A 13,243-nucleotide genomic window follows, 5' to 3' on the forward strand; every position below is an offset into this window, starting at 1 on the left:
AAAAGTGTACTGTTACAAGCAATTTTCCGAAATTTCTTCAACTATATAAACTTCTACTTAGGTTTTTTAATTATCAATTTCCGACCTCTCAAAACTGGCGATAACGTAAATATTCAACTGTTTTTCAGTCAACCTAAAGTGCATACTATCATTGCTATCCTGTAACTGACACAATTTAATGTAACAGCATACTTTTCATAAAACACAAAATAAACTCTGACAATACCAAATTCGAAGACTTTGTTAAAATTTGATTGATTCCAATGCACAAGGGCTTGTCCATCAAAATTCTAGAGGAAAGCGCTGAGCATTCAACTGACAGTTGAAAAAGCTTTGATTGATCTGACATTGTGACGTGGATCTTTTGTTCTGGCGCTAGAAAGAGTGCTCAACTCGGCGGACAAAAAGTGCTGATCTCCAACCTCCGTGAGCATGATTGGTTGGTGGCGCTCAGAATATCCGAACAACGTGGGCGGGATGATTATTCTCCATCGACCTTTTGCTCCAAGCATCAGAATACGCAATAAAATATACAAAAAAGAGAACTTTTGTAGACGAGCTGACAAAGATTTGGCCCCGCGCCGCAAACGAAGACTGCAGATTATGCATTTCGATTGGGAAAATAAACAACAGAGATAACAACGACGATAAAAGACTGAACAATGGAAAGCTCGACACTTATAAATGAGTTCAACCAATCTACTGGTAAGTTATCAGCATTCATCACGCAACGCTCGATCTTCGCCTCAGGTGGCGCGCCGGAGCGTGTGAGTTTTCACGCACGATAATTTTTTGAAAAGGGTTTAATTGGGCAATCAAATTCGACGAGAAAATTCTAGCAGCAAATAAAATCGAGGGGAAGAAAAGAGTTCATATTTGCTTTCACTTTTCGTATGTTGACATTAGACTGCAAATTCCAGCAGGAAATACGTCCATATTACGTACCTATTCATGCTACCACTCAGACAACCACTGACGCAAATGAGCAGCACTTACGGGCGATAGAGAGCTAACAAGAGATTGTCGAGAAAGGCTGCTCCTCGATTTTATAAAGCGCGAGACTTCCTTTCATCCTTTTTATTGAAAATTTAGCGGCTACTCCCATGCCAGAGCTCAGTCCTGAACAGAAGAATGCGATATCTTGGACCATTTGCTGTACAAACGCTTTTGTTATGCTCACTTCCGGACTGGTCATCGACATCAAAAAGTTTGGGAAAATCTTCATCACAGAAAAGGCTTCAAATCTGGTATTTTGATAGGTAAGCAAAGCATTAATCTCTCGAAATTTCAATCTTACAGTAAAACGAGTCGGCAGTTGCAGAAATTACAGGTTTCTTACTGTACATGTAATCTGTACGATGGTGTATTATTTTGTTAATTTTAACACTCAGGCGTTAAAAACTATCTTTGATCAATCCTTTATTAATTTGACTATTAAAATAACAATTCTATTTTAGGGTTAGTGGGGCAACTAATTCTGATGCCGTGCTTAGCTTTTCTTGCAATCACTATCGGCAAATTGGACAACGCTATTTCACTAGCAATTATTATCCAGGTAACTTAAATCATCAGACTTGATTAGTAAGTAAGAATTAGGGTTGCTGTCCTGGATCAGCTGTTTTGAATCTTTTCTCCGCTTATTGTGATGGCAACGCGATACTAGCGTAAGTTCATTTAAATTTGCTACTAGCAAATAATTGGTGTGATTGTTATATATTTTATTATAGACAAACTCTCACTTCAGTTGGTACTATTATGGCACTCGGGCTGATGCCTCTGTACCTGAAGATCTACCACAGTAACCTGATGGACCCGACGGCTTGCGAAAACGGCGTTTGTCCCGAAATTCCGTACGGGCCCATTTGTCGGACGCTTTCCATTCTACTCCTTGGCTTGTCAATTGGAATAACAATACGATATTTGATCATGCGGTATAATAAGAAGCTTAGAATTCTCAAGATGTTTGTCAAGGTAAGATAAGCTCACGTAATCGTCGCAGCGGGATACTTTTCTTCAAAATTTTCCGTTTAGTTTGGAACGGTTCTCGGCTTTCTCGTCATAGTGACATTCATCATTTTATATGCAATTTATTTTACTTGGGATTTTGGAACAGAAGTCTGGATTATTACAGGTAGGAAATTTTCCAATCCTGTTGCTAAAGCAAAACTCAGCAACTATGCCTCTATGTGTAGGGTCCACGCTCAAAAATTAGGTACCCGAAATAATGGTCCAATGATTTTCAAAATTATATATGTTATAGAGATGTATCGTTTAGGTATTATATCTCTTTATCCGAGAAAAACATTAAAGGGTTGAGAAATAACAAGGCCCTAAAATTGGCAAAAATCTGAAAATGGTCAAGATGGACAATTTTTTAAAATTTAAAAAAAGAAATGTATGTTAATTTAATTGCTTATTTCAAATTTAAAAACTATTTTTTGGAGGATGGCCTTATTTAACAGAAATAAGCGATTTTTTGTCGATTTTGCCCCTTTTCAAAGCAGCGCGGCGCCGATTGCCTCGGGCGCTCCTAGGGTGTCCAAGACAATTTTTAAAAATATTATCCGCTTTTAAACTGATTTTAATAAAGAACATTTTATTCTCGTTTATATTTTAAAAAGAAAAAAAATGAAAGTATTACTGAAAATGACATAATAATTTTCATTACCTTGGGCTAAATTTAAATTTCTAGTCTTTTTCTCTCGATTTTTTTGTCAAAATTTTCTTCTTTTATAACAAAATCGAGAAAAAAAGGATGAGTTTTGACGATAATATTAAAAAAGAAAAAGAAAAATTAAATTTTTGGCCATTAAAAAACTCCAAAGAAGATGGAAGGTTCATCAAATTCACTGCATTCTTCCGCAATTGAGCCAAGCAACAATGGTTGGATCAGTGTTTGAAAAAATGGTCGAAAATAAGATAAGCGAGTGAGCTTGTTGTGGGGAGTATCAGTGATACTGTATCACGCATTTTCGGCTAAAGGGGGGTCGGAGATCGGCTATAGGAATACTTAAATAGGTATTTAAACAACTTAAATAATCTGAACTTTACCACTTACGTAACTGCCCGGTAAATATGTTTCGTTTCAAAGAACGCCCGTAAATACGCTTAAGGACCCCCCCCGTCATGTTTGACGATTTTCGGAAATTGATTCTCTGAGTTCTGAGGATCATTTTTCTCTATTATAAAATTTTATTTCGACTTTTTGACCCTCAAAATCGACCTTGAAAATCATGATTTTCGGGCTTTTTTAGCTAAATTTGCCCATTTTTCGGCCGATCACCAATCTTCAAACCCTTTTTTAGTGAAACCCTTAAGATATCATCATAAACTTGATGCGGTGCCCTTGACAAGAGTCTCAGCTAAATTTTCAACATGAAAAAATTTTGATCAGTTAAGGTGATCACAATGATATCACTGTTTGAAAAATATTTTCATTTAAACTTATTGGTGCGACACCCTTAAGAGGCCTTTAAGCTTGTTTTCCTTCTGGTGCCCCAGAGCAACTATCGGGCTACAAAATAATTAAAAAATTTTTCAAAAATCTTAAGGGGATCAACCCGATAACCGTGTTTGAAAAAGTGATTATGAGATGACGGAGGGGTCCTTAAAGACCAATCTTCGAGTTCTTCAAGTAAGTGAATGAGCGCGAGCATTGGCCTTGAAAGTGTACGGGAGTGGGTAAGAATAAGCGCTCATCATTTTTTCAAACACTGGATTGGATAGCCGATGGGAAAAAATTCTTTCGGGGATTCAAACCGAAAACGTCAAAGCAGGGTTGCGCAATTGTGAAGCTTAAGAATTTTTAAGGGATCCCCCCCCCCGTTTTGGCCATCTTTGACTTGAAATTCAGCCGATTAGGGTTTATGAATCCAGACGTTCAATAGCTCTTCTGAAAGCTTGTGTGCTATCCGCTATTCTCTAGTACAGAGAAATCATTTGCTCAAGGCAAACCTACAGCAAAGAGGCGCCAAAGTTCGAGAAATCTAAAAATTTTTGGCCATTTTTGAATCGAAATTCAGCCAATAAGGGTTTAGATAGACTTGATCTGAAAAAAGATTCAGTAAGAATAGAGCCTAATCTAAAATCTCTTGTACAGAGAACTTTTTTGGTCAAGTAACAAAAAAATTCGGATCCAATTGTGCAACTCTCGCCGTATTGCGAAACCTTCGACTGCAAAAAAATTTTGAAGAAAATTTTCTTCACTCTCATTCTTCTTGCCGTTGGATGGTCAATGAAGGTCGGTATCGACCGCGCAATACAAAAAGCGACTGATGATCTCGAAGCAGAGAAAAAAGCTGCTCTTTCAAAAATGGTATTTTTTATGAAATCAATTATAAATGTTAATGTTTCTTCAGCATTTTCCGGAATATTTTTGAATTCTAAGACCTTTACTTTTCAAAATATGGGTCCAGGCTTTCTTTTGACCGAGTCAGATACCCTTAATTATGACTTTAACACCCTTTAAAATCGGTTTAAAAAACAGCTCCAAATAATTATCCTACTCCAAATTAAGGGCACTCCAGAAATCGGGAATAGCCGTGTTTTTCCGTCATGGGGGCCATTTTCTTTTTTATTTCTTTTGTTGAGTTTTGCTGAGCCTAGCAGAATATTTGCAAGCTTTTTATTTTGAGTTATTAAAAATGACATAATATTGAAGTCAGAAAAATAATAAAAAGAGAATAGAAAGATTTTTTTCAAATCAAAATATGAATATTTTACTGTTTTTAATATCAGTTGGTCAATCCAAGAGACCAGATTTTACCAGATATCGGATAGACATTGAAGAAATTACTCCTCAATACGACAATGATACTTTTATTCTCGGAATGCGACGTTGCCAGCGATTTCTTGGTCATTTTCTTCCGAGACACGAACAAGAGAACAATATTTGTCATTCAGCCCTTTCTTTAACAATTAGGCTCCCTTCTCCCCATATTCGGAAAGTCGTGTTTTGAATAATTTTTATTATTTAATGGAAGTCTATTCAAATAATCTGAAAGCGATCCATTTTTAATCCGGAGAAACGTGGTTTCACGAGCTCATTTGGAAATTTACACCCCGCAATGCTACAAAAATAAAAGAGACGTCACCAATTTTATACTTGAAGCAGATGCTTACATGGGAATTGCCTGGTTTTGGGTTTGATAGAAGAATAATTTTATAAAAATAATTATCGAACTATTGAAAATCAAACTCAAGATAATACGGGATCATGAGATTGCGGCATTTTTTGAGGACCTTTCCAGTTACATTCCTCAGCTTCTCCTTGAAAATGCGGATTCAATCTACGACATTAGTACTTTTATGTGAGTCCTTTTTTTAAACAATAAAAAGATTTTATCTATTGTTAATTCAAGATAAATTTATAAATTCATTAAGTTTCAAATTGGAACGCCAGAAAATTGAAGAACCATTCTTTTTCGATAGGTTTTCATGATATTTTTACTTGTTAAGTGGCTCATGAAAATCCTTAAAGAAGACAGTGTAAAAGAGATGCTTTCGACTTATTTTGATGAAGCAAGGAAAATACTTTTAGGTAGAAAAACAAACATAAAAAAAATTAAGATTGATTTTCTAGGTTTACTCAGTTGGGAAAACAGAACTATGAGCGAATCATTTGAGAGCAGATTTGTTTTACATGAAGGAACACTTTCGGAGAGAACTAAGAATATGGATGAGCTTCTTGAGACGCTTCTAGCTGTTATTAAGGAAAAAGGCTTTTTTAGGAAGAAAAAATTCCAATTAATGGAATTCTTTTGATAAAGCAAATTTGAGACTTATTTGCATTCTCTTACAAAAAATGAATATCCGAGTGGGTGGAATCTAGGACAGGTTCAAAAAAGTAATCAAAATAATATTGTTTGAAAATAATGAACATAAAAAAGAAAGTACTCAAAAAATCGCAGAGCTTGAAGTACTACGACGCTATGGGAACGAAGCAGCAAAAAATCTAGCTTCATTTATTTTAAGTGATGAATAAAAATTTAAGAATCATTCATGATTTCCAATGTTTTTTGTTGTTCGGCAAGTTTATCATCCTCAAGCTGCTGTTCACGGTTGCGCATTCCCTAAAAAAGTTTTTTTTTTATAAAATATTTTTCCCACCTTCCAGACCAACTCTTTTTGAATGGTTTCGTCCAAAAATTTGAAATGATCATAAAGCTGATTTTGACGCACAACAACTTGACGCCATACTCGAATGTCTGTCCTAAGAGTTCAAAAGCACGCTTCTGCCAAAAAGCTTATTCTCAGAGAGTAGTGCGCGGGGCGGCTTGTCCAAAAAAGCCCATTTTCAGAGAGTAGTGCGCAGTCCAAATTTTGAATCTCTTTTGGAATCAATGCTCCATTTAGGAGGGGATACCTTTTTTTAGCACGCGTACGCGCACGCGAAATTCAAAATTTCTCAGCATGCGAGAATTTTACGTTTTTTGGAACTCTGCCTGTCGTTCTTGAATCAGAAGACTCGAGCGATTTTAATTGACCGAAAGAACGCTCTGAAAATTCAAGTAAAAATTTAAAATGGTTCGAATAAACCTGCAGCTCTGTTGTCAAAAGTTAAAACCGCGTCATCTTCAACTTCAATCTTATTTATTTCGATATATTCTTTCTCGTATTTTTCGTTAAAATTGATCATTTTAAAATCAAGAAGTCTTACTTGAGAAAAAACGATGGGGTTCCCCCTAAGAATAGAAATTAAAAATGACCATGCCCATAATACGTTCGGACGCGATTTTGATATTTTGATCGAGTTTTTTCGACAACGTTGTTTTTCTTCGGTGAAGATGAAGAAGTTCTTCAATTTTTTCTTTTAACATAAGGAGATCTTCTGATAATAGGAGCTCCTTCTGCTCACTTTGGAGATAATCTGCTTTCTCCGTAAGTCCTCCAAAAAGTCGGTTGTACGACCCAGAATAATCGTCGCCTTTGACATAATCCATTCTTCTTTTCATGTTCTGAAATGCAATCTTTATCTCGGTAAATTTCTTCGTTCCTCCTGTTCGATCGAGAAACGGCTCGATTATAACATTCCAAAACATCAGAATCGTGGCTCAGAAACCTGTGTGAAAAACCTGAGCCAGTATCTGAAATTTGCAACTGTTTGAAAAATATTATTTTTTTTGTTATGGAGCCGCTCTTCGGCTTTCTTTTTTCAAGGCGCTACGCGGCTTGTTTAGAAAGCATATCAGAGCTCGACTGAAGTTTTTACACAGATCGCCGAAGCCCGATCGGAATTATGGCCATTTTCAATTTAGTCTTAAAAGAAGGTCGATAATTCTAAAACAGAATTTTCTATTAATTTGTATTTATCGACCTCTTGTCAAATAGAAATCAGGTTTTTCAGAAATTTCTAAAATTTTTGCTGCATATTTCTTTTCTTTGTACATCTCGCAAGTATTGATAACGAGTTGTTCATATTTGAAAAAAGAAATAGTATTTTTTTGATAATCCCAGGGTCATGTAATTAAAAAAAATTTTGTTAAAATCTGAAATGACCCATTCATGAATCGCATATCTGCTCCCAAGATCCGTTGAAAATGGGCGATTTGGCGACTTGTTCGCAGCGAGAAAGAGCGCCTCGAGTCCAAAGCGGATATCGGCTCGGCTATGTGCCGTTGTTGTACGACTTATAATATTTTGAATATAAATAACAGATTAAAACAACCTTCCAAATGATAATTTGAGCGCGACAAGAAGATTCCAGACGTCGGATGGTAATCCCTTAGAGTTTATCTTAAGGGGGTAAACTAGCCTTTTTCAACTGAAAAGGAATAAGAATGTTTTCTTATGTGATCCGAGATAAAATCAAACATTTATGATTTTTTGCGCTCATGGGCGTGTACCCCCTTAAGAGCATCTCGGCTTTTATCCTCGTGTTCAAAATGCTCGTAAGAGCGTTGATCAAAGCTCGCGGCTACATGCTTTTTCGGGATTTATGAAAGATGAAATTGTAGCACACATTTTAAAATATTCGCACTATTTAAATCCGTTCAGCATCATACATCGTAAACTAAAGATATTTTGCCTGTAGCCTTCATCTTCGAGAAGCTGGATGATTTTTCGATTCGCACTCACTTGCGCGGCAGCTAAGAATTTCAAAAATATAATCACACAAGGGAGACACCTGTATCGCTGACTATATATCGGAGCCTTTGAAAAATAAGTCGATAGAAATTGAATTTTTTTTAATTCATCAACAGCACATTTTGACAATTGATCAGCTGTATGACGTTGCTGATGATAAATGCTAAGTAACAAAAACTTCCCATTTTCGTCAGTCAATCCTGCGAAATATTCGAATGATCAGTTTCATAAATTTCTCTTACCGATAGAGCTGACAGCTCTATTTCGTCGTGATGTCGTCGCGTCTATCAGAGGGATGAAGAAAATTTGTTCTTAAGGATCGGAAACACGGTTTGGTATTTCGAGAATTTTAGTCAGAAAAAATCTATTCTTATCCCTGCACTAAATGTAGCGTCAATGCGACAGAAGATCTCACGAATTTTTCGATTTGGTGACGCATCGGTTCTATCATTACTCCGGACAGACTATTTATAAACGTCTCACTTGGTATTTCGACCTCTGGGCTTTTCAGTTCGGGAACAAAATCTTCCAATTCAGAAAGCATCGCCCGAATAGTTGTTGAAGGAATCGCTCGCATTTTCAGCAAAAGAATAAATCGTATTGTTTCAAATTGATACGTCGGCTTGAATTATTTTTTTTCAATATTTTCTATATTTAAAGCGTTAACTACCGTATTTTGACCTCTTGCGGAGAATGCCGGGCTAAATGTTTCTCTTCCAGGCGGTTTTTTCTTAAAAAAGCTCTGAAGCGTCGTTAACGGAGCGCTGCATTTCGGAATTTCAAGGTCAGGAACTGGAACTTGACTTTGTTGACGTTGCCTCTTCGATGATCGGACAATGGGCGTTTTGCAAAAATAATATTCAAAATCGCCCATACCATCCAATAATTTATCAATCATATTTTGGTTCCGTTGATTTGTTTCCCATAAAGCATCATCAAGATCTTGATCAGGCCATAATTGAATTCTCAAATTTTTGTTCTTCAAAATATTCATGATTGCAAGGTTTGCTTGACGTCCTTTACGAATGAAATTCGTCCAATCCTTTGAATTTCTGACCCTTGATCTCTCAAGTTCTTCCCAATGTTCAATCGTATAATATCCATTTTGAGTCAAATAAGTTTTCACATCATTATAAGAAAGAGGACAATTGTTTTTATGTAAATATGCTGATATACTTGAAAAAAGAAAAAGAAGATCAAATTTCATTTTCTCTGTGAAAGTGGATTTTCCGCTTTCTTTTTTCTTTTAATCGCGTGGTTACGGTACATTATATAATCCTCTATGTTGATCATTCTGGTAGACTTACTTGAAGCGTTGTCTAGGCGACATTTGATTTTCAACTCACAAAAATGATTTTCTCAAGGATACCCTTAAGTTACACGAACCAAGTCACACGAACCTATTCTTCACGAACCTAGTCTTTACGAACCTAGTCACACGAACCTAGTCATCAAGCCGTTTCCTTTACTGCCCCAAAATTTATTTCTATTTAAAATTTCACGAACCTAGTCACACGAACCTAGTCATCAAGCCGTTTCCTTTACTGCCCCAAAATTTTTTTCTATTTAAAAATTCACGAACCTAGTCACACGAACCTAGTCATCAACCCATTTCCCTTACTGCCCCAAAATTTTTTCTATTTAAACTTTCACGAACCTAGTCACACGAACCTCGTCATCAACCCATTTCCCTTACTGCCCCAAAATTTTTTCTATTAAAACTTTTACGAACCTAGTCACACGAACCTAGTCATCAACCCATTTCCCTTACTGCCCCAAAATGGTGAAGATACAAAAAAATACATATAAAAATCAAAATTTCACGAACCTAGTCACTCGAACCATTTTTTCCGACATGGCACCCACGAACCTAGTCACACGAACCTAGTCCTCACAAACCTGGTCATCGGTCCTGAGAAATAAAAAAATATTCCGGAAAAAATTCTTTTTAAATTTGTGAAAGATAAATTGATTTTAGTTGGAACAAGAAAACTTCGACGACTTCCAAATCGTATCCCACTCTGACGGTTACCGATCATGGATGTCATCATTTTCAGGAGAGGCTCCAAGTTTGATACAATTCAATTTTTCAATCAGCACTCGGGCTAGCCCGCTCATTCATCCAGGTCAATCATTTTTGAGAGAACTCAGCTCAGACCAATTATTTTCTTATTAATGGCAGCTCAGGTCAGCTTGGAAAATGGTAGCTCAAAAAGGGTCTGCTCAGCTTAGCTCACTGATATCAAGAAAAGGCAAGCTCAGCTCAGTTGAACAAATTTTTATACCAGGGGTCTGGATTCGCTTAGCGAATTCCCTTTCAGTAATTTCCATTCGCTTCCAGGAATTCGCAGTTCTTCCATTGTCGCTTTTTCCTTGGAAATTCCCACCTGTATCAATGGTCAACTGCGAAAGAAATGTTTTACTCAGAAGAGCACTTTAAAAATAAGCCGGTTGTTTTTGATCCAGAAGGAATTACTGGCACTTTTTCGTCGATTTTGATCGTTTTCTTCAGCTGCAAAGATTCTTCGAAAAAAGAAGAGTTTTCACAGAAGAATCCTTCTTTGGGAATCGGCTCAATTTTAATCCTCATCGGGCTCTATCGCGCATCAACTGTTCCCTTCAACAAAAACCTTTGGTCCGACAGCTTCGTTTTCTTCACCGTCGGCTTCAATTCCCTAGCGCTCCTTTTTCTCCTCGACTTTTCCTCTTTTTCCATTTATCGTCCCTCTCGGAAGAAGATCGATGTTTGTCTATGTCGCTCACACCTTTCTCCGTGGCTACTTTCCCTTTTCCTGGAACTCTTCATTCACCCCTACGCACGCTTCAATCTTTTCCGAAAACCTCTTCGCGACCAGAAAAAGTCCAAATAATAACCCAAATAATCATTGAGCTGAGCTGATTTTTCAAAAAATTGTTGATCCCAAAAATCCCATACAATTTTCGTCGAATTTATTTCTAAAAGATTTTTTTAAACCTAAAAAGTCTAGGAGCTTCTTAAAGACGAATAATTCGACTGTTAATTTTTCTGCTTTTAGATTTTTTTCGATTTGAAAAAATTATATGAATTTTAATAAAAATTATGAAAAATTAATTGGTTTTTTATTTATTGAAGTCTTTTTTAATGTCAAGAAAATAAAATTCTTGAAAAATGAAATTCTATTCATGCTTCAGTGTGGACACCCTTTCTCGGCCTGGGGGCATTCCGCGCAACGCGACTCACGCCGCTCTTTTTTGTCGTCAAAATTCACCCTTTTTGCAAGATTTCTCGATTAAGAAGGCATCCTCCAAAAATTAAGAAAAAAAATATTAAATTATGGGCTTTTTTAAACCTATTCATAAAAAAAAAATTTTAAAATCAGTCGTTCTTCATAGTTTTTCGAATGTTTTATCGAATTTTCTCCTCATCCCTTGAAGTTTTGAAAAATTTTTTTGCTTAAAAATAATTGTTATTTCAATAGCTAAAAGTTTTATATTTACATAAAATGTATATATCTTATATTTAAAAAGTTTTATTTTTTGAGCGTGGACCCTATCTATGTGGATATATTCTTGGCTACGGCATATCAAATGCTTTTTACTGGTCGCTCAACTACTTTGCTCATAAACGAGGAAGTTCGTATGCAAAAGCTGCACTGAACAACTTCACAACTCACGAGTGCCGAACAATAGGCCTCGCCTGTGGACTTCAAAACACTCAACTTGGAATGTCTACCGTGTTTGGTGCGTACGCCCTTGATGATTATTTGATTGAGAAAATGCACCCTTACAGCCCCTTGTATGGATTTATGGAGCTCTTCTATGCATTCATTATTTCCGGAATCTTTTATCTCGTCGAGAAATTTTTATTCAAGGAAGTTAGTCCTGGGCCAAGAATTGTCGATATCCATCAGCATCTTTGGAGTCAACAGGTTTGTCAAAATCTTCTCCAATGTTTTGCTAAAGTTGTTTTAGGTCGAGAAAGAGCCAGAAATGTATATAAACATGAAAGGAATCATCGATACGTTGCAGAGATTGCCTGCTTCATTCCGAAGAAGAAACCGCCTTGGGACGACAATTGAAGAAGATACATTTGAGCCAACAAGCCTTGATTTTGAAAAACTACAAACAGTCACGTCGTATTATGAGCTCACAGATGATTACAACCAGCTCACTTTGGATGGCAAAAATACGGTCGATAAATTGATGAAATGGAAGCAGCGATTTCCGGAAGAAAACTTCACCCGTGCTCATGAGATTGAGCAGTACGTTCGAAATCGCAAGAACTCTTCAACAGGCGGTGTCGGAGAGCCGGGTGGATCAAGATACAGTGTCGTTACTGATTTCACAAAGGCATCAACGAAGAGAGGCCGATTCGAGGTAACGACTGAGATCTCTCCCGAAACAACAACGATGGCGATTCAAGAGCAAAGCCCAGAAACGACGGAATCTTCGCCCGATACAAGGTAATGAATAGCTTCAAAAAATAACGATGAGATCAAATTTAAGCTCATCAAATGGACTTCCCTCCTACGAACCGTACGATATCACAGACGAAGGTCCCAAGAGAACATCTTCGGTTGTACAGAAGAAAACCATTGAGCGCTCGATAAGTGTACAGCCGAACACTGTTCAAAAGAAACCGCTGCAAGCACAAATTAGTAGTCCGCCAGTTGGACTTTCCTCGAGGTTCAAAATTTCAACGGTAGATGAAACAAACTTGCAAGAAAAAGGTACACTTACGAGTTTTTCTTGATCTACCCGAAAATTTAAGAATCCTTAACCCAAAACAACGACGTATTCCAAGGTGAAAACAAGGAAGAGAGCCCGAACACTTCTGCAGAAAGTGATGACGTCTTCATTGTCGAAAAAGTTGTCGAAGATAACTCTGAAGCATAGAAATTCGCGTCAGACCCATATCACCAGTTACAATTCACTATTTTAAACATTCATTTCAATTCCGAATTACTGATAATAGAAAATAAATACAACAAATATTAAATCTTTATTCTGTCTTTATAAAGAAGATTTCACAATAGATTGAAGTAGACCCTTTTTGAGATATTTTTGTTTTTATCCACAATTAAAGGGGGGCCCTCTGGTAACTGCTCCAAGATATTGGAATAAGAGAACGTTCAATTACTGAGGAGCTGAGTAACATGTTACTAACATGTGAATTCTA

At 36.7% G+C, this 13,243-nt stretch overlaps 2 protein-coding genes and 1 long non-coding RNA gene across 6 annotated transcripts; 2 read left to right on the plus strand and 1 right to left on the minus strand.

Moving 5' to 3' along the window:
* Positions 1–1,127: 1,127 nt before the first annotated feature.
* Positions 1,128–13,073, plus strand: LOC145702824 (uncharacterized). Its single transcript, XM_081780108.1, has 10 exons — positions 1,128–1,259; positions 1,458–1,555; positions 1,597–1,664; positions 1,728–1,971; positions 2,032–2,131; positions 2,172–2,181; positions 11,618–11,993; positions 12,037–12,527; positions 12,571–12,794; positions 12,836–13,073. The coding sequence occupies exons 2-10, from the start codon at positions 1,481–1,483 to the stop codon at positions 12,958–12,960; spliced, it is 1,713 nt and encodes a 570-aa protein (XP_081636234.1). The 5' UTR covers positions 1,128–1,259; positions 1,458–1,480; the 3' UTR covers positions 12,961–13,073.
* On the plus strand, positions 4,710–6,170 carry LOC145704078 (uncharacterized). The gene is made up of 4 exons (XR_014134418.1): positions 4,710–5,309; positions 5,383–5,430; positions 5,487–5,539; positions 5,582–6,170. It is a non-coding gene; the product is annotated as an uncharacterized LOC145704078 (long non-coding RNA).
* Positions 5,948–9,310, minus strand: LOC145704077 (uncharacterized). Of its 4 annotated transcripts, XR_014134417.1 has the most exons (9): positions 8,756–9,310; positions 8,467–8,707; positions 8,328–8,369; positions 8,126–8,285; positions 7,995–8,087; positions 7,848–7,921; positions 7,667–7,734; positions 7,316–7,627; positions 6,713–7,060 (listed from the first exon to the last, which is right to left on the minus strand). XR_014134417.1 is itself a non-coding variant. In XM_081781509.1 (7 exons), the coding sequence occupies exons 3-7, from the start codon at positions 7,038–7,040 to the stop codon at positions 5,988–5,990; spliced, it is 648 nt and encodes a 215-aa protein (XP_081637635.1). In that variant the 5' UTR covers positions 7,041–7,060; positions 7,316–7,627; positions 7,667–7,983; the 3' UTR covers positions 5,948–5,987. The 4 variants fall into 4 exon arrangements, 1 of the variants encoding a protein (XP_081637635.1); XR_014134415.1 differs by lacking the exon at positions 8,126–8,285; XR_014134416.1 differs by having other exon boundaries at positions 7,667–7,921.
* Positions 13,074–13,243: the final 170 nt, after the last annotated feature.

This window comes from Oikopleura dioica, chromosome PAR (genome assembly GCF_907165135.1).
Source record: "Oikopleura dioica chromosome PAR, OKI2018_I68_1.0, whole genome shotgun sequence".
NCBI lineage: Eukaryota > Metazoa > Chordata > Appendicularia > Copelata > Oikopleuridae > Oikopleura > Oikopleura dioica.

Bases quoted from the DNA above. Each gene is read 5' to 3' on its own strand.
- LOC145702824 (XM_081780108.1), top strand. From the start codon at position 1,481: ATGCCGTGCTTAGCTTTTCTTGCAATCACTATCGGCAAATTGGACAAC. The intron at 1,972-2,031 runs GTAAGATAAGCT...TTTTCCGTTTAG, and splicing joins TTCTCAAGATGTTTGTCAAG to TTTGGAACGGTTCTCGGCTT. The intron at 11,994-12,036 runs GTTTGTCAAAAT...AAGTTGTTTTAG, and splicing joins AGCATCTTTGGAGTCAACAG to GTCGAGAAAGAGCCAGAAAT.
- LOC145704077 (XM_081781509.1), bottom strand. From the start codon at position 7,040: ATGTTTTGGAATGTTATAATCGAGCCGTTTCTCGATCGAACAGGAGGA. The intron at 6,622-6,712 runs GCATGGTCATTT...TCAATTTTAACG, and splicing joins CGCGTCCGAACGTATTATGG to AAAAATACGAGAAAGAATAT. The intron at 6,207-6,443 runs GCAGAGTTCCAA...CTCTTAGGACAG, and splicing joins TTCTGATTCAAGAACGACAG to ACATTCGAGTATGGCGTCAA.